This window comes from Empidonax traillii, unplaced genomic scaffold, assembly GCF_003031625.1.
Source record: "Empidonax traillii isolate 1590-97213 ecotype Southwest subspecies unplaced genomic scaffold, ASM303162v1 scaffold696:size366466, whole genome shotgun sequence".
In the NCBI taxonomy this organism is placed as follows: domain Eukaryota; kingdom Metazoa; phylum Chordata; class Aves; order Passeriformes; family Tyrannidae; genus Empidonax; species Empidonax traillii.
The window spans coordinates 293071-315146 of NW_020955889.1; the positions used below are offsets into that span (position 1 = coordinate 293071).

The 22076-nt window shown below is 43.2% G+C and overlaps 2 protein-coding genes across 3 annotated transcripts; both read right to left on the reverse strand.

Moving 5' to 3' along the window:
- Positions 1 to 1048: 1048 nt before the first annotated feature.
- On the reverse strand, positions 1049 to 7333 carry TBR1 (T-box, brain 1). Of its 2 annotated transcripts, XM_027899949.1 has the most exons (7): positions 6537 to 7333; positions 5973 to 6127; positions 5497 to 5618; positions 4977 to 5135; positions 4069 to 4130; positions 1894 to 2011; positions 1049 to 1788 (listed from the first exon to the last, which is right to left on the reverse strand). In XM_027899949.1, the coding sequence occupies exons 1-7, from the start codon at positions 7226 to 7228 to the stop codon at positions 1168 to 1170; spliced, it is 1929 nt and encodes a 642-aa protein (XP_027755750.1). In that variant the 5' UTR covers positions 7229 to 7333; the 3' UTR covers positions 1049 to 1167. The 2 variants fall into 2 exon arrangements, with proteins under 2 accessions (XP_027755750.1, XP_027755749.1); XM_027899948.1 differs by having other exon boundaries at positions 1049 to 2011.
- A 4196-nt stretch (positions 7334 to 11529) lies between these two features.
- LOC114065788 (26S proteasome non-ATPase regulatory subunit 14-like) lies at positions 11530 to 21021 on the reverse strand. Its single transcript, XM_027899947.1, has 5 exons — positions 20891 to 21021; positions 17660 to 17734; positions 15182 to 15307; positions 14131 to 14193; positions 11530 to 11953 (listed from the first exon to the last, which is right to left on the reverse strand). The coding sequence occupies exons 1-5, from the start codon at positions 20960 to 20962 to the stop codon at positions 11855 to 11857; spliced, it is 435 nt and encodes a 144-aa protein (XP_027755748.1). The 5' UTR covers positions 20963 to 21021; the 3' UTR covers positions 11530 to 11854.
- Between the last annotated feature and the right edge of the window lie 1055 nt (positions 21022 to 22076).

The following is a 22076-nucleotide window of genomic DNA, read 5'->3' on the forward strand; positions in this document are numbered from 1 at the left end:
ATGTGCATTTGATTCCCCAGGAAGTCAGATCTCGGTCAGCTACTTTATGAAAAAGTCAATTCCAAAACTAAATGCAGTAAAATATACAACTCACAACTCATCTTCACTGGACTACACTATGGTTACCAACAATTCAGTCGTCTATATCTTTTTCTTCTTTTTCTTTTTTTTTTTTTTTTTTTTTTTTTTTTTTTTTTTTTTTTTTTTTTTTTTTTTTTTTTTTTTTTTTTTTTTTTAGATTATTCATTACAAAGATTTACAGCAATATAAAGAAAGAGGGGGAAACTGCAAAGAAATTTGAAAATAGTTTGTCAGCATATTTGGCACCTGCGGGGACCAGTAATGGATTTGGCACTTGGGGGCGGGGAGGGATACCACAGAAATAATAATATTGCTGATCTCGAGCTATTCCTTTTAAAGAAAAATAAGAGGCAGTTAATTTTGCTTTTGGAAGGCGTCATGCTACTTTAATCGACTTTCCTGCAAGATGTATTTCTGTTCTTTTGAAGGGAAAGCTGAGCTATTCCTTAGCTGTGTTAGCCCAGGGCACCATGTAATTATTTCATGCGAGGAACTGGAGAGAAAGTGAGAAACCCATTACTCGCTGCTATAGCTATGGACCACTTATATTTCCAGAGGCATTTAGGAAGAGTGTGTACCTGGGGAGGGGCAAGAGGAAGAGGGAGCAAAGTGCGGGCAAGGGGGTAAAGAAATTTAAACAGGATCTAAGTTTTGTGACTTAACAATGAAAACAAAACAAAAAAATCCAAACAAATATTAAATAAACAGAACAAAAGAAAAGTAATCTGTTACAATAAATTAAATACTATGTACAGGCATTTCACAGGCTCTTTTCCCCACTATTACTGTTTCCCCTAGAATCCATCCGTGGTAAAAGGAAGGAAGCGCTTTACGGTTTGAGAGTCTAAGCATCCTACTGATCAGTGGGTTTCGGAGCGGCAGTGCCCCCCACGCCCCCGGGGCGCCGCCGGGCCGGGCCGGGCGGGGAGCGGGGCGGGGGGGCGGCGGCAGCCGTGGCTCAGCCTCCTGCCTGCCTCCCTGCCGGGCCGGGCCGGGCCGGGGCACGGATGGGGCATCAGGGGCGGGGGTCAGTGCGCTAACGCGGACGAGTTATTGTGCAAAAGGACGGCGGGCCGGCGGCCGCGCCTAGCTGTGCGAGTAGAAGCCGTAGTAGCCGATGTCCTTGGCGCAGGTCTTTTCGCAGTCCCGCTGGGTGAGCACCTCGCTCTTGAGGGGCGAGGAGCTTTCGGACACCGGGGTGTCCGAGGGGGAGATCCGCCTCCTTTTGGCCTGCTCGTAAATCCCAGAATCGGAGGAGTCGATGGACTTAATGGACGATGGCGTCTCGATCCAGCTGGAGTCGGACAAATCTTTGGGCTTGGAGTCCTCGGCGCCCGGCAAAGGGGACCGCTCGGGGGCCAGGCTCTCCGCCTCCTCCCCCAGGTAGGGATTGCCGGCGGCCATGCGCGCCGCCGCCGCGCTGTTGGGCCAGCAGGAGAGCACGGAGCCCGACTTGCTGCAGTACTGCGGGGGGCTGCGGGCCCCCCAGCCCGAGGGGTCGGCATAGTAGCCCAGCGGTCGCCCGGCGCAGCCGGCCGCCTGCAGCGGCAGAGCCTTGACTCCCGCGGCCGCGTAGGACAGCAGCGTGGCCGCGTTGCCGGCGAAGTCGGTGGCCGTGTCGTAGGCGGAGGCGGCGAAGTCGAGGCGGTTGTTGGCGGGGGCGACGAACCAGCGCTGCGGCGAGGGGGCCCCCGGGTCCTCGGCTTGCTGTGGGGAGAGCAGCCCGTTGGTGTGGGGCACGCTGCGGTCGGCGCCGGGCCCCGGGCCGGCTCCTGCCCCGGGGTGGAAGCGGGACTTGGCGTAGTTACTCACGAACTGGTCCTGGAGGAAGGAGCCGGCCATGGCGTAGCGGGCCCCGGGCACGATCTGCGAGCGGGGCGAGTCGTTGGGGGAAGGCGTCAGCCGGTCCATGTCGCAGCCCGTGTAGATCCTGCCCAAGAGAAGGGGAGAGAGCTGGGTGTCCGCCGCAGCCCGGCGCCCTCCTCGCCGCGGCCCTCGGGGGACGGACGGGAAGGGACGGCGCCGTCCCAGCGCGCTCCTGCCCGGCCCGAGAGCCTGCGCTCCTCTCCGGGCTTTGCCTCCGGCACAGGTAGCGCCAATGGCCTTTCATGGGGAAGAGGAAAGAAAGATGGGGGGAAGCAGGAAGAGCAAATCATTCTGAACCGCTTGGCCATTTTTTGACGGGGCCGAGATCCCTCTCTCCGGCCCGAACTCCCATCCCAACACCGTGAAATCCCGCGCAGTGACACATTGACCGCTCCCGCCACATGCGCAACAGGCAGCCCGGTCATTTGCCGCGAACAGCATGAGTGGCAGACTATGGAATTCTATCGGCTGTTTAACACTTATTATTGGGAGTCACAGACGAACCATCAACATTTTACCGAGTTTAAATTAAGCTAATCTTTAAACACCTACTGTAGGAAATGTAAAGCCAGACACTTCCAGTGTTCCCTATGTGGCCTATATATAATTCTCCCATGCTGGGCTGCAATTTGCGATTATAAAAACTTTAATGGATGAATAGCTACTATCTGTATTTACTTCAGGCTAAAACTGTGCTTTAATTAACCCTCCACGCCTCCTGGAATTTCTTATCCAAAATAAACTTGGCCCTTAAACAAATTCAACGTGCTAGACAACATTGAAGCTTCCCCCTCCCCCCGTCTCCTTTCAAGTGACGCCCTATAAATTTTTTTCCTATTAAGAAGAGAAAAGCACTTATGGCTGGGGGCGAAGGCCGTGCAGCCTTCCCAAAGGCCGCACATACTCCTCGCAGAGGTCCCGGAGAGCAGGCAGGCCTGGCTGCCGCCCTCCGTGGCACCAGGGACGGCCTGGCTCCCCTCCACAGCCGCTGCGACCCCCGCTCATGGGAGAGAGCGGCCGCACCACAAGCTGCCCCCTGAGGAGAGTCAGAGCTCGGCCTCAGGCCCCTCTCTCACTAGTTCAGCCCTCGGCATCGTTTCCATGCTTGTCCTGAAATCCTGCTGCTGGTGGGTGCTGGACCACGGTCCAGCGGAGAGAGGCTGAAGCAGGCTCTGAAGATACGAGCGGGATGAGGCGCTCCAAGGGAGGCCGCTTCCCTCCGCAGTTTAGAGAGGAAAAAGGCTTCCCTTCTCAAACCCGGGGTCCTGTTCCGCAGACCCGGAGCTTGCAGCGGGGCAGGTGAGTTCCCAGGCCGGCCACCCCTTCGGGCCTGTGGGCCGCCCTGCACCCTCCGCCTCCCTTTATCCCGAGTCAGGGGAAGCCTTCTGGCAGGCCTGCTAGGCCGGGATATCCCCATTCGAGACCCAAGGGCCAGGAAAGTCGGCGGCAGGGGTCGGGGGCTGACGCCCTCCCGGAATCTCACTTGGAGCGGCACCAGCCGCATCTGCCGCAGAGGGCACGGCCGGTGGGTCAAATGGTGGGAAGGCCTCGGGAGCAGACGGGCAGAGGCAGTAGAGGGACAAACAAGGATTAAAACTTTGGAGGCTTTAGCTCCACCCAGAAGGGAGAGGGGGGCGAAAAAAAAAAAAAATCCAACTCCAGAGAAGAGCAAAACGAAATGAAGACATTTCCCTCTGGGCACCTGCTCTGTGGCCCCTGGGATGATGCAGACCCGGCGGGTTGCCGGAGACTGAGCCCATGATGCTCGAGTGCTTCTTTCGGAGCCCTTGTGCGCAAGTAAAACGGAAACTTGGAAAGAGGCGCCAAGATACGTGCCAGGAAAAACCAACAACAAAACCGCCGCAAGTGCCAAAGCAAGATGAGGACTCAGGTGCGGGCAGTGCGGCCCCAGGCGCGGAGGCGGCCGCAGGACTGCGCGGGACCCCACTGCAGGGACAGCCCCTGCGCGGGAGCAGGCGGGTGCCTTCCTCCTGGAGGGCTCTGGAAAAGCCTGACATTACACATCTCGGTGTGAAATTAAGCCAGTCAGCGTCCTAAAGCTTCCCCCTTTGACACGTGTGAGCAGCCGGCAGAAGGGTAATAAAAATCAGGTTTACTTACGTGTCATAATTGTCTCGGAATCCTTTTGCGAAAGGATTGTGGTCTATTTTCAACTGTGTGATCTAGGGAAAGAGAGGAACAGAGCTGACGTTGTGAAAACCTGAAAGATATACCCCACTGTAGCCAACACGTTTTTAAAGGACTAAGGTTTACTCTAATCAATCAAATTGCCTTTAAACCGTGAAAAATGAAGATCTGGCGTGCTTATAGACATCACAGTCTAATTTTAAGATTCGCCTTATTGTAAAAAGTACGATAAAATTTAATATTTAACTCCATGCTTTGAAACGTGTCAGAATTCCTACTGCAGGGGTATGAATATGTTGAAATCCAGAAATAAGGCAAAACGTACCGCAGAACGGTAACTAAGAGTTTGCATTTGCATGGAGCAAAATAATTAAAGCGCGAATGTGGACTGAACATATGTCATTTGAAAAGGGGGCACCAGTCTGTAGCAAAGCCAGACCACTCCGAAACACATCCAGGCATTAACGAGCTTTTAATTTGAGGAAGTTTCTCTGTCACCCCCGGCGCAATCAATGAGGATGTTAATTGATCTTTGCAGATTTAAAGCTTAAGCTAACAGTTTAACAGCTAACTGAGCTGTTTCCGACTGGGAGATAAACGCGGAGCAGCGCCCAGCCCCAGGCGGAGGGGCAGGATGGCGCCCGGCCTTGAGGGGAGGGCTATGCCGCTACGGGAGGGGGCTCCCGGGGTGAAGACGGCGCAAGCGGCTACGGCCATGCTTGGAGCTGGTCAGGGTGGGATGGCACAAAGGGAGAGGCAGGAGCCTCATCTCGCGGAGCTAGAGACCCAGGGGAGGGCGCGCAGTGGCCAGGCCGGCCCTGGCGGGGTGCCCTGCGGAGAGCGCGGCGACCGCGAGCGGAATAAACCAGGAAGCTCTTTACATCGGTGTTTTGGTAGGCGGTGACTGCTATGAATTGCGTCTCGGGGAAGGTGAAGGTCTGCACTCTGCCCGGCTGGTTGGTATCCTCTGTCCCATCTTCGTTCACCTCCACCACATGCAAGCGGGGCTGGTACTTGTGGAGGGACTGCAAAACCACCATCTGTCAGGCATGGCAAAAGGAGGGAGGGGGCCGCGGGGTAAAAAAAAAAAAAAAAAAAAAAAAAGGGAGAAGAAGAAATTAGAGGGAGAAGGACGAGGAGAACGATGCCCGCTGGCCGCCGCCTCCACGGGACGGCTGCGGGCTCCTCCGGCCGCACCGGACAGCGGTGTCAGCTTGGGCAACGCTCTCGGGGGCGTCGAGGCCCGTGGCAAATAAACGAGAGGACTTTCTCATCACCACCACCCTTTTATTTTCCCCTAACGACAAGATCTAAAAAAATACACGTCCTTTCGGAAACGGCAGGATTTTGCCTGAAGCAATAAAAATAATTCTGGCAGAGCGCCTGCGTTCCCCCACTGACCTGTCCGTTGTTGTTCGATGCTCCTTTATTGTTTGTAAGTTTTAGTTTCCCAAAGGAGATTTCCTGGCGCATCCAGTGGGCTCCCGTATTGGGGGAGTCGGGGTGCATGTACACCCGGTTTCCTAAGCAAAACAGCAAAAAACACAAACACATCACAGTTCTCGCGTATACCTCGGGTTCTGCCCCATGAAGCAGCACAGAAGGGCGAAGGACCCCGTTAGGTTACCAATATTTTACTGCCAAAACTGCCTTCATTTTAACCGAAAAGGATTAAAACAGCTCTTTCCGAACACATTTTATTTTCTCCTCCACCCTCCTTTAAAAAGAAAAAAAAAAAAAAAAACAATACAAAAGCAAGAAAAGGCATCGTTGGCCCATTCGCGTTTAAGAATTCGCCAGAGCCAGTCCACGAAGGCATTAATTAATCATTCTCACCTACATATGTGTCGGGAAAAGTGTTAATTGGAGAAACTTGCCTTGTACATTGGTGTCCGCCTTGCCGCAAGGAACCCATTTGCCTCCCTGAAATCTCCAGTGATTGGGATCCGCCAAAATTACATCCACAAAAATATTGTAGTGAGCCGTGGGGTCGAGACCAGAAATATTAAAGCTTAGGAAAGGGAACATGCGCCTGTAAAAAAACCCAAAAATAAATAAAAAGAAAATAAAAACGAAAGGGAAGGAGGAAAGCAAGCCAGCGACAAGCACACGCGGAGGAACCAGCCGTTGTGCTTTATTCTCACGGCTGCCGGTATTGACTGGGAAATAAAAATCAAAAGAAATCCCCTCCCCGGAGAGTCGAGCTTTCCGCGGGGAAGGGATGAGGGCAGCGGGCGCGGGAACCTGGAGGGAGGCAGGGAAGGGTGTCCCGGTGGGGATCGGCTCCGGCGGGGATCGGCAGTGGCGCTCCCGACGACCCGGACAGGGACCCCGGTGACGGGCGGACGGCTCCGCCAGGGCAGCAGAGGTTCCGGGCGGCTCCCGCACCGGAGCCCGCGGCTCAGCCCCGACACCCGGCGAGGGTTTGTGCGGTGGCTTACCTTCCCTGCTTCGTGATGATCATCTCCGTCTGGTGCCGGTGAAATTTCAGCCAGAGTGGCCTGTTGCACAGGTAGACCTGAGCCTTGCCGGGAACTAGCCCCGGCTGGGTGGAGGAGAACTGGTAGAAAGGTGCCCCTTGGTAGGAATGGCCATACTGCTGGGGGTACGGGTAGCCCGCCGTGGGGTAGCCTTGCGGAGAAGAGTTGGACAGGAGGCTGTTATAAGCTCCGTTGGTGATCACAGGATGATGAGCCATGTAGCGGCTGGGGCTGGCGATGGAGAAGGCTGGGTGAGCAGGTCCATGCTGGCTGGGATAAGGGAACATGGTACTAGGAGCAGAGGCAGCAGACTGGGGCTGGCTGGACTGAGAGAGCAGATAGCGATCTGCAGCAGATCCATCGAAACTGTGACGAAGCTCAGAGACCCCGTCCAAGACGGGAGAGAGTTTATTTCTCTGGACGTCCCCTGGTGTGTCCTTGGAGTCAGGAAAATTGTCTGTATCTGACTGATTCGTCATCCCCCTGGTAATTTTTTTCAAAGGTGAACTTCTCTCCAGGTTGTCAGTGGTCGAGATAATGGGATGATCATGCAAGGCAAGCTCAGATCCGCCTGCATGTGGGTAACTGCTGCTCACATTGAGAAATTTCTTGGAGAGCATGATAGAGGGAGAAAGACAATGCTCCAGCTGCATAGCTCTAGCACCACAGTAATAACCCTTCAGTCCCTGGATCTGAAAGGGCTCCTTAGTATCAGAAGCTAGACATCCTGGGACCCTCACTAGGCAGAAAGCACTTCATCCACCAAATGCTTCCCAAACGTTTGATTTACTTTTTTTTTTTTTTTTTTTTTTTTTTTTTTTTTTTTTTTTTTTTTTTTTTTTTTTTTTTTTTTTTTTCCCCTCTCCCTTCCCAGGGAGAAGAGATTGGCCAATTGACACTATGCAGCAATCAGGAAAGACTCACTTTTGATCTTGCTGCTTGTGGAGAGGATGAAACGGCTTCTGCCATTGGTTAACCGCTGACAGTAATTTAATTAGATAGACATTAATTAGGATAATCACCTGGCTCCTGGTCGCGATGATCATGGCAAATTGAAGGAGATGATTTTATTGTGAGATAGAAGGAAGGGAAAGGGGGAAGGGAAGAGTGTGTTTGCTGTGAGAGCTCATTATTATGTGACCTTTCCAGCTTTTTTTTTTTTTTTTTTGACTACGGCTGGAAAATAAATCCAAATCCTACGATTCCCCAAATATTGAGCGCGTGTTCTCTACCTTTGTGCGTCAGGATGGAGAGCGGGTCCTGGGGGCTTCGGGGACCGGTTACGAGGGGAGCGCAGGGCTGGGCAGCCGCTGCCCTCAGCTCACCCCCGCAGTTTGTCCCCAGCGGGGCGCAGCCCCTCTCCCCCACCTCTTCTGAGCGACCCCCGGCGCAACGCCCCCACCCTTCCCACCCGCGCCTGCTTTGCGGGGGAAAATACACCCTCTGTCCCCGCTGACAGCAGCCGCGTATCATCTCTTTTAACTTCTGAAATAATCATAAGCCCCACAGCCGAAGTGCCCTAATGTATTTGCCGCGATGTTTACGGGTTCTTTGGAAAATAAATATTTTATCTGGGAGCCGTAATGCCGGAGATTATCAGCAAAACAGCGTGGAAGGCGTCCACCTTCCCATCCGACTCCGGATTTCTTTCCACCCGGTGCCTGCTTTCCCCTCCATCCTCGGTCCCGCGGACAGCCCTCGGTGGGGGCCGATTTTTGGTAGCACCCTTGCCACGAGCCGCGGCCCGTCCCGGCTCGGTCGGCGGGTTCGGGCGTAGCGGAGAAGCCCAAACCACGGGGGTGCTGCTGCAGGAGCCGCCGGCACCCTCTGCCCGGGGGTGTCTTGGCAGAGCCGCAGGCCCGGCCGAGTCCAGGGGAGAGCGGCGGCCGCGGCCCCGGTGACACCCGGGCTGGGGGGCGAGGCTCGAGCACCTTCGGGGGGCTGCGGAGACCCCCAGTTAGCGGAGGGACCGACCCGCGGGTCCCGCGGTGTTCCCAGTAGAGCCTTGGGTTATTGAAAGCGGGACTCTCCAAGGCGTGAAGATGCACCGGAGTTCAGGGGAGCCGCTCGCCACCCCTCCTTTGCCAAGCACCGGTCTCAATTTCCCTTCCTAGGGATGCTTGAGTGTTTTTAAAAGCACAGTTTTTGTTTTATCTTGTTTTGTTCTTTTTTTTTTTTTTTTGGGGGGGGGGGAGGGGGGGGGTTGGATTTTGGGTTTTATTTTTACCCCGGGGAGGAGCTCTCCTCTCCTGTTCCATTTTTCTTAGTATTGTCCCCTTAGCGGTTTGGACTCCAGGTATTTTACAGACCACATCTCTTCCCAGGTGACATCAGCAGCCAGCTTCAAATTCAACTGACAGCTAATGCAGTCTAAACCATCTCATAATAAGACCAAACAATCGTATAATTGCCTGAAGCCAGGCCGATACTTTTGCAAACTCAAATCCAGAGAAGACTAGAGCCAGGATGACTTGTCAGAATGTGTACTTCAATGCTCTCATCCTGTGGTCATTTATTTTTCTATTGCTTAACCATGAGCTACTTCATTCACGTAGTTTCATAAATGCCAACATACACACACTCTCTGCAAGGAAATGATTCTAATAAGATAAATTATGAAGCAAAAAGCAAGCAGTTCACTGTTCTAGTCGCAGTCGGGTGGTAGAGTGCATACAACTCTCCATACACTACCTTATCCTTTCAGTGCTAAGAAAATAGTTTCATTATTATCAGTTCTAACTAATGTTTCTGACACTTGTTTCACCATTGTGCTCACCCTTTCCTTTCCCTGCTTAAACCAACAGAAAGGTAATGGACTTATACAGGCAGGAGATGGATCAAAACGCAGATAAACCCTCAGAAATGCTGCCCTGAATTACAGAGCTACACCCATATAGATGCGGAGCTGCAATGAATTCAGTGGTATGCTGCCAATCACATGGAAGTGCTAATATATGCCAAAAATCTTCAGAGCACAACTCCTAAACTGGTATAATAGGGGGATATGCAATGGCAGGTGGTGTTACAGAATCGTCATAGAATGTAGAGAGGTTTGCTAATACAATATGCCCGTCCTTCGCGTTGACAGGTGACAAGGGGTCAAGCTGCTAATGAAGGTCTGCTCCATTGCGGCTGGAGGCTCAGAAGGAGGCTGCTTGCAAACCTCTTTCTTCCTCCAAGATGGTATATGGGCTGCTGCTTTTCAGGTTACAGCATACACACACTCTTCCAAATCCTTTGTGTAGCTCCTAAAGCACCGGACAAATATAAGGAAAGATGCCCCCCAAAACTATCTTTTTATTATTCATGAAACATCTTGGTAAATGGAAAATTGTGCCTCCAAGTCAAACTGAGGAGTGAACAGAAAGCAGCGTACCACAGCACAAGCTTACACTACAGGAGATCTGCATCTCCAACAGACTCCCTTCAGCTACCCTCTGCAAGATGTACATTTGTCAAAATTAATTTAGAATATGCAAGACTCACTGGTTTGTCTCCCTGCTTACACCAGCCTCTCACGCATGTATACACTGCAGCACTGCGCTAGCTTCTCTCCTGCTCTGCAGTGCCATGTTACCCACGACCTGCCAAACTCTGTCTCCCTCGTGGTGTTACACGTGCGCGTGGGAGTAGAGAGTGGCAGGGATGCAGAGCCCCACTGGCAGACGAGACCCAGGGCAGGTCCCCCGATCAGCTCCTGCCCCATCTCACCCTGGGGTGCCCATATCCCACAGGAGCAAGGCCCAAGTACAGCCTTCCTCAAGGACATGCAGGTTTTCAATGTAAATCGCCTGAAAGTACTTCAATTTAACTACACTCAGGCAAATGTGGTTTGGTATGTCTCCATTTTCCCAGCCTGATATTCCACTGCCTACTGTGGGGGCAGAGGGAAGGCCATAAGGAGGGCAGCTGCAAAAATCTGCATGTTTCCCTCTGAAGTAAGTGCATGCTAAATATACTTCAAGAGAGAGTTATTCTGAAATAGTAAATTAAAAGACCTAAATAAGAAATTCCAAACAAAAGAAAAATCTTTGAATGGTAAGGAGTAAGTAAATAGAAAAATAATGGGTATAAACCAGAAAATGAGACAATTTTATGGATTATTTCTTCAGTACTCAAACAAGTTGAATTTTTAAAAAATCATCTTTAACAAGAGATGTATCTAGTTATAAGTATTTGCTTGCCACAATTATTGTAATTTATTAAAAAACCCCAAAACACTAAACAGAAAAATAAAACTCCTGCCCAGACAAAAGAATCACATGAGTACCATCCACTACTTAAAAAAAACCCCCACCCCAACAAAAAATTCCAACCAGCCCCCGGCCCAAAACCCAGAGTCACTCCCTAAACCCAGTTATTTGGCTTTGCCTGCTTCAAACCCAGCAGTCAATCCACCTGCCTTCCTCTGTTTCCCTCCCCAGTCAGTGGAAATGGTTTTAAATGTCATATTCTAGTTGGGACTCTTTTATATATATGGACATCTTGTGTATGTTCTTTTTCACGGGAGGGAGGGTTCATGTAACCTAGAACAGCCTCTATCACTTTAATGTTTATTCTCAGAATACTGCTATTTATGACACCACTTGTGAGAGTTGTGTGATTCAGTTATCAGCAACTGAATTAATTTTCTTAAGGTCAGTTGTCTTCTGTAGATATTAGGGTTTGAATAATATTCAAAGGGAGCTGATGGGAATTTTCAGCATTTTGGGGTTTGTACATCCTCAGAATTAAGCACTACTACAATTTTTGTGACTTTTTTTTTTTTTTTTTTAATCTCCATGAGAGTATCTGGTAATCAATGGGAGCCAAATTCCATTAGAGAATTTTTGCTGTCCTAGTAATTAATATCTCAGTAGTTTTACAGTGGGTAGAAACAAGCCTTTAATAACGCTTTTTCTACTCTGTTATTTCCTGCTGTCCTTTCTCAAAAAAGATTGTCCACAACTTAAGACAGGTTTGTAAATGTAATTTTATTAAGTTGCAACAATCAAAATATATATGTATTACTGATTTTCCCCCCAAATGTTAAATGAAAATGTAATACATTTTTGCCCACATGGTGTTCTTGAATACTTTGTAATCTGTGAGGACCCTGACATAAAGAAAATGAAGCAAATGCACAATGAGAGACTGAAAGGTGTTATAGTGATGCACTTACATTGCAAATAAAGTCAGATGTCTCTGTTTAATGAAATAGAGCCTCAACAGTCTCTGTTTTGTGAGTATTAGAAACAATAAACAAATATACACAGAAAGCATCACAAACGGTAAATTGGTTATTTAAATACAACTGTATCCAACATAGCAGCTAAACACTGGACAATGTTTGAGGTCATCAGCACGTCCACATGCTCTTCTAAATGACGTTTGGGGTCCTGAAATACAAAGGATGCCATGAGAGGAATGACTGAAACACATCTCTGAAGAATTTCACGTATTTCAGGTCTATTTAAGATGTCCATGAATTAATGAACACAAGCCAGTAATGCTCCTACATTTTTCATTCCAGCAAGACCTACCATATGACTGAATTTCCATGAACAAGATTTTATTTGTCCATACTAACAGTTAAGTTGAGGATAGGTTTAGGAAGTAAATTTCTACCCAGCATCTGAAGAGTAACCATGACAGCTGTGAGTTTTAAGGACAACACACAATATGTGAAATTTACTATACATCTCACGAAGGCCAATATTTTAATCTTAGTTCTGGTACATTGCAATTTGTTTTCAGATCTTTGCACAAATGTGTGTTCTAATCCTGTAAAGCCTCAAGCATCATCTAACACAGTCTTTGAATAGTTGTGTTGACTGCAAGAAAATTAGCATATCTATACCCACAAAACATGTACAATGCTCTGTTCAAATGTTCTGAAAAACTGAATGTTAAGCCTGAGCAGTCTTCTGAAAATACACATCCCCACACACTATTACTCAATTGATGTGGGCATTTGTGGGCATCTGCATAGAACAATGAGATTATTTCTGGTTGAAAATCATACTCATGCACTTCTTCAGTTTCACAATTGATATTGAGTAATTAATCTCCAAATACTGCAAAAATATCAGGCACATTTAAAAAAACATCTCTAAACTTCATTATAGTATTATTGTAGCATTCTTTTGTGTAAAGAAATTAAAATATGGAGGACAATCAAGCATAGGTATTTTTTAAAAAAAGAATTATGGTCAAAATGTAATGAGCCCATCTAAGTTTACATAGAAGTGTGCTAGGAAATCTGTGTGAGCTTTCCTTCTTAAGTAACTCATTTTCAGAGATCACACAGTTCTCCAATATTCTTTCTGTTCCTAATACATCAAGCACCCAATAACCTTATATCCCTACAGTGAGATGTTCTTTGTTTTCAAGGTTTTTTATATAAGTTGCATCAAAAATCCACTTGAAAATTACTTGACTGAACAATTTCTTAATTTAAAGAAAACTTAAAAATTTTAACAGGAAAAAATTTCTTTGCTTTTTGAAGAACTGTATCAAAACAGATTTTTTTCATATATGCGTAACAGCTAGTGAAGCTCAAGTTCTGTTTGAGATGACTTCATAACCTTAAAATACAACCCTTCTTACATATTTTATATGTATATATTTATGTATGTGTAGGTGTACATAAACTCCATTGTTCTGAATGCTACAGAAATACACGAGTGACTGAACAATAGTGCAGATGTGTTATGACATTGCTGCTAGAAGCTGACACATAAGACCAATCCAGAATCCTTTAAATTCTTCTACTGCTACTAGCAATACAATAAATACTGGTTCTTTAAGGACATGCTAGATACTTTAAAAGCTATTTCTTGTTTCCATTGTCCTTCTTGAATCTGAACACAAGCTCTTACAAATCTGCTTTGCTCCCCTCTTGGTCACAAAAGCATATTTCCTCAATCTTTATGTTGAAATCAAATACAGAAATAGTTTTCTGTTGAGTCTTTATCTACGAAGACGTTATATCCTGACATTGCAAAGGGATGGAATGAATTGAGTGGGTGTTTTCAGTTTCAGCTATGGTCCTGAAGTGTTTTCCTCAAGCACCAACACAAAAGAACACAGCTTACTTGCCTATGTGTGGATCGGAGCACAGCACTGACAGTGCGTTCATGAACTGAGGACAGGGGTGAGCCGGCTCTTTAGCCATGACAGTGTATAAATAACATCCCTGCCTTTGTTTCCATGATTACTAATTTTTAAAAGCCTCCACAGTTTGGGCTTCCCTGACACAGACTTCGATGTCTTTATGCCTCTTAAAAGAAGTTAAAACAAAAGAAGAAGAAAGAAAGAAAAACTAAATCTCAACACTGCTCCTCAGCATGTAATAGAAACACATGTAGAACATGGCTTGCAGATATTCTACCGGTTACCTATAGTCAAAAGCCCAGTTCCTTACACAACCTTCAACAAAAATAAATTTATTATTTAAAGTGTTGAGAATATCATGCACATAGAATTAAAATCACCTACGCACATGTAAAAAAAATTAGTATTTAGAATGAACGAAGCATATCATTCCACCTCACTCTAATTCATCACACCTCACCTGCTTGCCAACATTTTTTATTGCCAGCTGTTCAGGTGTCATCTTATCTTCTTCCTCAACAGCCTGTGAAAGAAACACAGAAAAGGTCAGTGTTTCAGATTTCATTTACTTTCTCCCCAAGCCACAGATTCTCAAAATACAATTCTCTTTCTCTTAAAAAAAAAAAATCAAACAGCAACACATTTCAGAAAGTCAAAAGGAAAAGTACTTCAGCTTTTCAGCAGACGTGGTTTTAATTACCAAGTGTTAGTGCAAAAGATCAAGGCAAATATTCATGAATGGTTTTATTGTCAAATATTCACAAAACTGTTACTGAGCAAAAATCTCAAATGAGTAGTATCAAAAGTTAAAGACAGTTGAACATAGTTAAACTAGTAAAGCAGAACCAAAAGTGAACGTAATAATGAATTTTGGTTTAAAGGACTTCTAAAAAGGTAAAAAACGCAGCAGTCATCAAGAATGACTGACATTCTTACTGCTCCTAGACTGCTTGTTGAGATCTAGTATTTCTAAGAAATATTTCTAAGTGCCAGTATTAAAACAATAAAAGTAGCTGTGATTTCTCTTCCTTACAACACCAATAACAAATTCCTCATCTAACAAGGACACTGAATTGGGCTCTGGAACATGTTCTAAATATTTACTATTTATCTATCTACTGGAGTGATACAGATTGATAACCTTTACTGTGCTATAGTGATCAAACAGTCCATGACTGAAGGACTGAAAAATATGATTAACTGATTATTTTGATCTACAGGAATCTTATATTCTCTTCAGTAAGTAAAAATACAAAATTGATGTGATTACTCACATTTCAAAGCAAAATATGTACTTAAACACTTTCACAGCTTATGGCAAAAAGTCGGGCAAAAAGCCTGAAGAGCTAATATAGGTAACTTCACACAGAAACGATACGTAGTTGATTACTAAGAACCACAGTCATTCTGAACAAAATTTGTGATGATCAACTCCTTATGAAATAAAGTAAATAGTTTTTCCACTTCATAAACACAGCTGCAGTTATAGTATCATTATGGGATATGAATACCTTGTTGTAATTCTTAGCTAACTCTAACATCTCCTTCACTACTGTTTCATTGAGTTTGCAATGGTCACTGTAGTCCTGAAGTGTCAAACCTTCCATCCAACTCTTCTTATGCAAATTTAGCAACATCTGCAAAAGAAAACCTCTTTAGAGCATTCATCAGAAAATACTTTCAAAATACTATGAAGATCTCTTTGAAAGAAAACCAATTTATAATAATAAGAATATAATTTAAAAAAAGATCTTACAATGTCAGTGTTTAAATAGAGTAAATACAATAATCAACTATTCTGCTAGAGTAGATTATAGGGTTTGCATACATTTTTCAAGATCAGACTTCTTGAATCCTAAATATGAAAATGAGGCATGGAGACCTGGGTCACATTTACTTTGACAGGAATATGTAGGTTTGTTTTCTGGGATTTCCTATTCTTGCTGAAGCTTGAGAATGCACAATAGCATTGTAGAAGAGCTAATGGAAAGGTGAATACTTTAGCTGCTAAATAAGGAATAGTTAAAGCTTCTGCCCTCTGACAAAACTGAAAAATATTTTAATGTTTGGATTCAATTCATAATCAATAATTCATTCACTAATTATCTGATCTGTATGCATGCAACTGACAGAGTTATGATGAAGTGAACTTCGTAAGCAACCAAAGCATGACTCCTTGTGTCTTTGTCCTCGTACAAAATAAACAGCCCTAATAACAACATGATAAAGTGTTGTAGAGTTTTGATGGTGATAAATGCAGGCACTGTTAGAAATGTTTGAAAAGCTTTACTTGACACTGATGCCATTCTTGAAAGAATGAAGGAATAGCTACGAAGGTAATTTCTGTATTTTCATGAATAAAGAAAGCATATTTTATGGATCTCCTGTATGCTTGAGGGCTGTAGCGAGAACCCTTTCAGCAAGAAGTTTCAGTTTACCTTCCGTTTGCAAACACATACTAGACATCTTTGAGAACTGGTAAGACCTAATTGCTATCACTTGAATAAAAGTACCTGTTTCATCCTATGCACAGCTTTCGAAGAAACCTGGCTTTGGAACACATGAACTGAGTTGAAAGTTTGTGTCATAATTTGTATTAGCAAGATCTTAGCTACTGACAGAAGGAGTCGTAGGCAAACTGCATATGGACAGTTTAGCTAGGCTATCCTGATTTTAAAATTATGGTTTGGTGTGATGCGCTCCTAATCTAATACATGAAGCATGTACTCTTCTTACTACAGATGGAGACAACAGATCACCACCACCACGAGGGGGGTTTGAGATATGCACAAAGCTGCCTTATGAAAGATGTGAGAGAGAGCTGTTGCCTCACAGATTAAAGTCTTCCTAACTCGGTCAAGATTATTCTTCCACTTGCAAAGGTAGTAACTTACCTACATAAAGCCATTGAAGAAAATATGCACTTGGAACTTCAGGAAAGATTGGATATGAATGGAAACAATAACCCCTGGAAACTTCACAGACGTTTCCTGAGAGAGGTGTTTTTGTTGAATCCGTTTTTCTTTTCAGTAACAATGAGGTCTTGAAAGTCTGATACTGCCCTAAAAATGGCTGGGCATCTCACAAATTCTCTCCAACTCCCTGATTTGCACACATATGCTTCCATTATTTATTTCTTTTCTTATAATTACTTGTAACTCTCCAAAAGTCCAAATTAAGTGCAAAAACTGTTCTGGCCATCTTATCATAAATTTCAGCTATGAGATCAATTTATAACCCTAACAAGACTATATAAGCACACACAAGTATAATTGAGGACAGAATCTGACTTTTCAAGAATTAACTTCTGTAGATGATAAATAAAACTTTTCCTTTCTTTGTCTCCCCACCACCACCACCCCTCTGGTTTCTTTTCTGGGTTCTGATGGCCAGGCTAGATTTTGCTTGTAACTTGAGGCAGTTTGATGCAAAAGTAACTGACAACATTTATTGCAATAACTTAATAATATTTTTACTGTAAACGAAGGACATCACTACTTCCTCATATTCATCGAAGTCTTGGGGAGCTCCATTCCTACCAACTGGAAGTACCTTCTGTCAAAATTACTATAGCCAGTAAAACCCCAACATCCCTTGCTTATACAATTCCATTTTGGAAAACATGGACTCCCAGCTTCAGGAATTCCAGCCTGTGAAAACCTAAGGCAGCAAGTAGGTCTTTCAGCTTCATCACTGAAAACACGAAACTTTGCACAAACTGGTTAAGTGAAGAGAACAGCATAAGGACTCTCCATAACATGTGGACAGAAGTGTTATCAAACTATTTATATGGTTATTAGAATGTGGTTTTGCAAAGTTTCATCATTATGACTACACATCTAAGTGTTTTCTGGAAGAGAAGCCATCTACTCCAAGAGAGTTAAAACAACTACTGAAAGTAACAGTAGTTGAAATCAGAAAATTGCCAAAAATCTTAAACAGTTTGGAATAATGTTCTTCGTCCTCTGAATAAAACCTGAAACAATTACCTTCTGTTCTAGTTCATTCTTCCTGTAGTTGATGGTGATGGAATAGTAATGTCGGTTTAGTCCATGAATTAGTGCCTGTAAAATTCAGGAGAAAAATTGCATTAAATTAACCTCCACTGAAATGAAGACATATTAGAAGGGAAAAGCTCATTTAAATACAACCACCTCTAAACATGACTCAAATAAAAGAAAAAACACAAAGAAACAAACACACAGAGATAACAAGTAGGTATCAAGTAAATGTACCTGGACCTATTTCTCTATCAGTGTTCATTTACTGACAGTTATGCTTTCTATTTCTAAACCACAGATTTTTTTCACACAGTAACAACTATAATAAGAAAAAATGGTAACTGCCTGCAAACATTTGACCGATACATATGCACAAACATATTTCTCTCAAATCCTTCCTCTCTCAATAAATTTGGTTATCGGTTCTATTAAAATATTGGGCTCTGCTACAAACAAAAGACTATTTGCTATCTATTTATTTACAACCACTGTCAACATTCCCAGTTCATTCTCCAAGGTACAACACAGAGAGAGTAGCTGAAGGAGTGAGTAAATCAGTTAGACTATGTGCGTCAAATCAACCTTGGATATTACAGCCAATTTTTAACTTTAAATTAAAAAAAATTAATTTGAAATTAAAAAAAAAAGACCACCTTTTTCATTATAATTAAGCCCTTTGCAAATTTGTAAAACTTGTATATCACAGCCTGATCTACTGAGATTAGGTTAAGTGATAGCTGTATGCATCTATCTTCTGTTTTGTTTATGTGCATTAATTTTTTTTTTTACATTTATGACCTAAGGGTGAGTTGGATTAATATTTGAGGGGTTAAAAAGTCTATAATAAATCCTCATTACAACTAAAATTGTCTATTTGTCAAATAAAATTTTATAAATGAAGTATACATTTACAAATGAGATATGATAAATCATACATACAATATGCTGAATTAGTGGTATTTCTTAAGTTTCAGGCATTCCACCCATTTATATTTAAATATATGTTTTAGAGCTATACAAAATGAATGTGTATTTGCATCTTATGCAACTTAATATTTCAGCATTCCAATATTACCTGTAGCTGAAAATGTTCTCATATACATTTTAAACACATTTCTTTTGCAAACACATATACAAAGATACAAAACTACTTGAGTAGTTATGTTTATGAGAAAAGCAATTAGAGATAAAAATTACCTGTCCACTTATTCTGATTAAAATTGTAAAATACAGGTCTTACCATCAATTAAGTTATTTATAATTGAAACTATTAGCAGTAAGTAGTTTCCACTACCATCTTATTATCCCACTCAAAATGATTGCATGTGAGATTTTGGTGTTTGTGTTTACACTCAGGTACATTAGAAATACTTAGGAAGTTTTCTGAAGCTCTTAAAATTTGACAAATATCTTTGCCTTCTGTCCCACTATCCTTCCCTTTCCTCTCCCTTTTCAAAACTCATTCCTGAAAAGAGTGGACAGATGTACAAGATAAACAACTGTAAAAAAGCTGTTGATATGGGAACACAAGAAAAAAACACACACACGAAAACAAAGGAACAAAGTCAAGGCATGTACTATTCTACTACTCTTACTGCTGAGATTTCAAGGAAATTTCTGCTTTTGGCTCAGCTGAAATAAATATTTAGTTTGCTTCTGTCCTCAGCTGGGTCAGAATGCTATTCATGGTCCTAAAATAAAAGCAACACAACACTGCAAGAGTCTTTGCAGTTTTAAGAACAGAGTCATTTAAAACTATGATTTTTAGCTTAACAGTGACACTTGCAACACCTCACTGCCACCTTGCAAAAAATGAACACAAAAAATACCCACTTCAACAACAGAAACCCCAAACTTCCATGGCCAAAATATGCCACACTGTAGTGACAGTGATCTTAAAATAACGAAGCTGAACAATACTACAGGGGTTTCCAAGGGAGAGCATTACACACGGTCTACAAAAACCCAGTTAGAAAAGCCTGAAACATGCAAGCATGGGCTTGCCTACATCGCATTAACAATACTAGCTGATGATTTCATACTCATTATTGTTTGCAGTTTTAACCAATTAAAAAATAAAAAGTAAAACACAGCCTCCTGAAGCAGATACTTTAATTTAAAGACTTTTTTTTTGCTAGAATTTTTTATAAATAGTAAAGCGTTTCAATGCATTAGTAACAAAAAACCTGCTCTTTTGAAAGATAGGGGTATGGCAGCCTAGTACCTCATAAAGGAGGGCCTTCTTACAGCAGAAGTTCAGCTTTTATTTCAGTTCTGCTGTGAGTAGTGTATGGTCTTTTTCTTGCATTTTTATTTAGAAATATTACTTCTATTGTTCAAGTACCAGAACAAAAACGTGGGGATATTGGGCTTCACCATTCCAAGTACACATGCCTTTTAGAATGCACAGTAAGGGAGGAAAGTTTTTAAAGTAAAAAACATTGAGGCACTAGAATGACAGGGATAAAAGCATTAACTACTCCAGAGAACACCTGTTTCAGGACAGGAGCTATTTCTCAAAATAAAGGCTTGCTCTGATGAAGACCAAAACTTTTGTCTTACTAGTGAAAGTCAAGTTCAGAAATCAGACTTTGAATATTTATGTTTCAGAAATGTGTGTTCAAAAGAAACATTACAGCAGAAGCCAATCAAGCACCCATTTTACCCACTGAATATCCTCTTCCACCATTTTCCAGCAAATTACTGCATTACATAAAAATCAGAAATTAATTATTTAAGACACAATACAAGGTTTAGACTAGATTACATAATAAGCAAGAATCTCTAAAAACATACAGTAACAAGACAAGATGAAGAGGGAACTTCTTCCACAATTTACTTGAGAGTAACTTTTCTTTAAGAAAGCTGAGACGTTAATAAGCAGCAGTTTTTAAATTGCAGGACTGAAAACAGTACTCATCTTGCATCACGTGTTACATCATCAATTGTCACTTTTAAAAGTTTGCATTTCCACAAATCTGTACTTGAATCTTTGCTGTGCACATTTAATACATTCATTCCCACTTAGGTAGCTAATTTAGGGCTGAATTTTAAACCCCTCACATGTATATCTCCACTGATGAATCCCATCAATTATAAATGCATGGAAAAATGCTACAGAGAACAATAAATAATTTGTAACCTACAGTTTCTAGGTACCTTTCCCCAAAATTAATGAACAAATCTTGCAATTTACAGAACTATCAGCATTGTGTTTACCTGGATAGATGGCTTGTTTAAGTGACCCAGATTTGAAGTTGTTTGTCTTGGTTCATGTCCTAAGACCATCATATTAGCATTGATCAATCTGAAGGCATCAATAACAACCTGTAAAAACAAGATGTCAAGTCAATTCTTTTTATAAAATGCAACTAATAGAGCCAAGCAACAGTGGACAAGGCACAATCAACTCTCATCTGTTTTTGGCCTTTATCCAGAAAATCATTTAATTATAATATTAATAAAAAAGAGCCTCCTGCTGGCTATGTGATCAGCACACTACACTACCTTGTATTGTAAGGTGACACCAATTATTACCTTTTCCATGGAACTTCAAGTTTTATATACATTATATCATCATATAACATTGAATTTTGTGTACACTTACTCTAAGCTTCAAAGCTATGCATATGTTTGTCACCTAAATCTTATCCAATCAAAATGAATGACAGAGAGAGACTAAAACTGAAAGTGAGCACAAGCTAAGGGACCAAGTCTAAAGCCCAGTCCTGTCACATCAATTATACTACCACAATACTTGAAATGACAACAAAATTATAGCCAGCAAGGAACTTGCCCCATGTATTCCCTTCTAGTCAGATGCTTTTTGCTTCTTGTGACTACAAAAGGGTCTATAAACTGTCTGATGGATTAAAAAGTCCTTGTCAGTGTCATGCTCAGGAGTAAAAAACAGAGTAAAAGAAAATCAAGGTCATTTATGATTTAAAGGTACACAGTAGGTAGCATTCAGAGCTATTTCATTACAAATAAAGTAAATCCATCACTGATTCTTACTCTGTCCTGTGCTGAATTTGTCTGCAAAAATTTCTGGAAACAGAATTTCACGGTCCCATACAATAAACACCACACCCCTATCCAACACCTATATGAGATGAAACAGACTTAATGACAAACAAATAATATGCTCAAATCCACTCTTACTGGGTCCTCACCATTACAGGTTTGTAACTGCAAGATAAGAATTCTTGTTTAGGTTCCAGTTTTTTACTGGACCAGTGCACGTACAGCCTTGTATATCCACAAAACAGCACCAGGCAGACTTTGCAGGCACCTTGTCTGCATATGTTTGAAGAGTTACCCTAGTTCAATACACTAAATAATTTAAATCTTCTTTTAACAGCTTTTCTATAATAATTTTTATTCTCTTCATCTCCATAGTATGGGG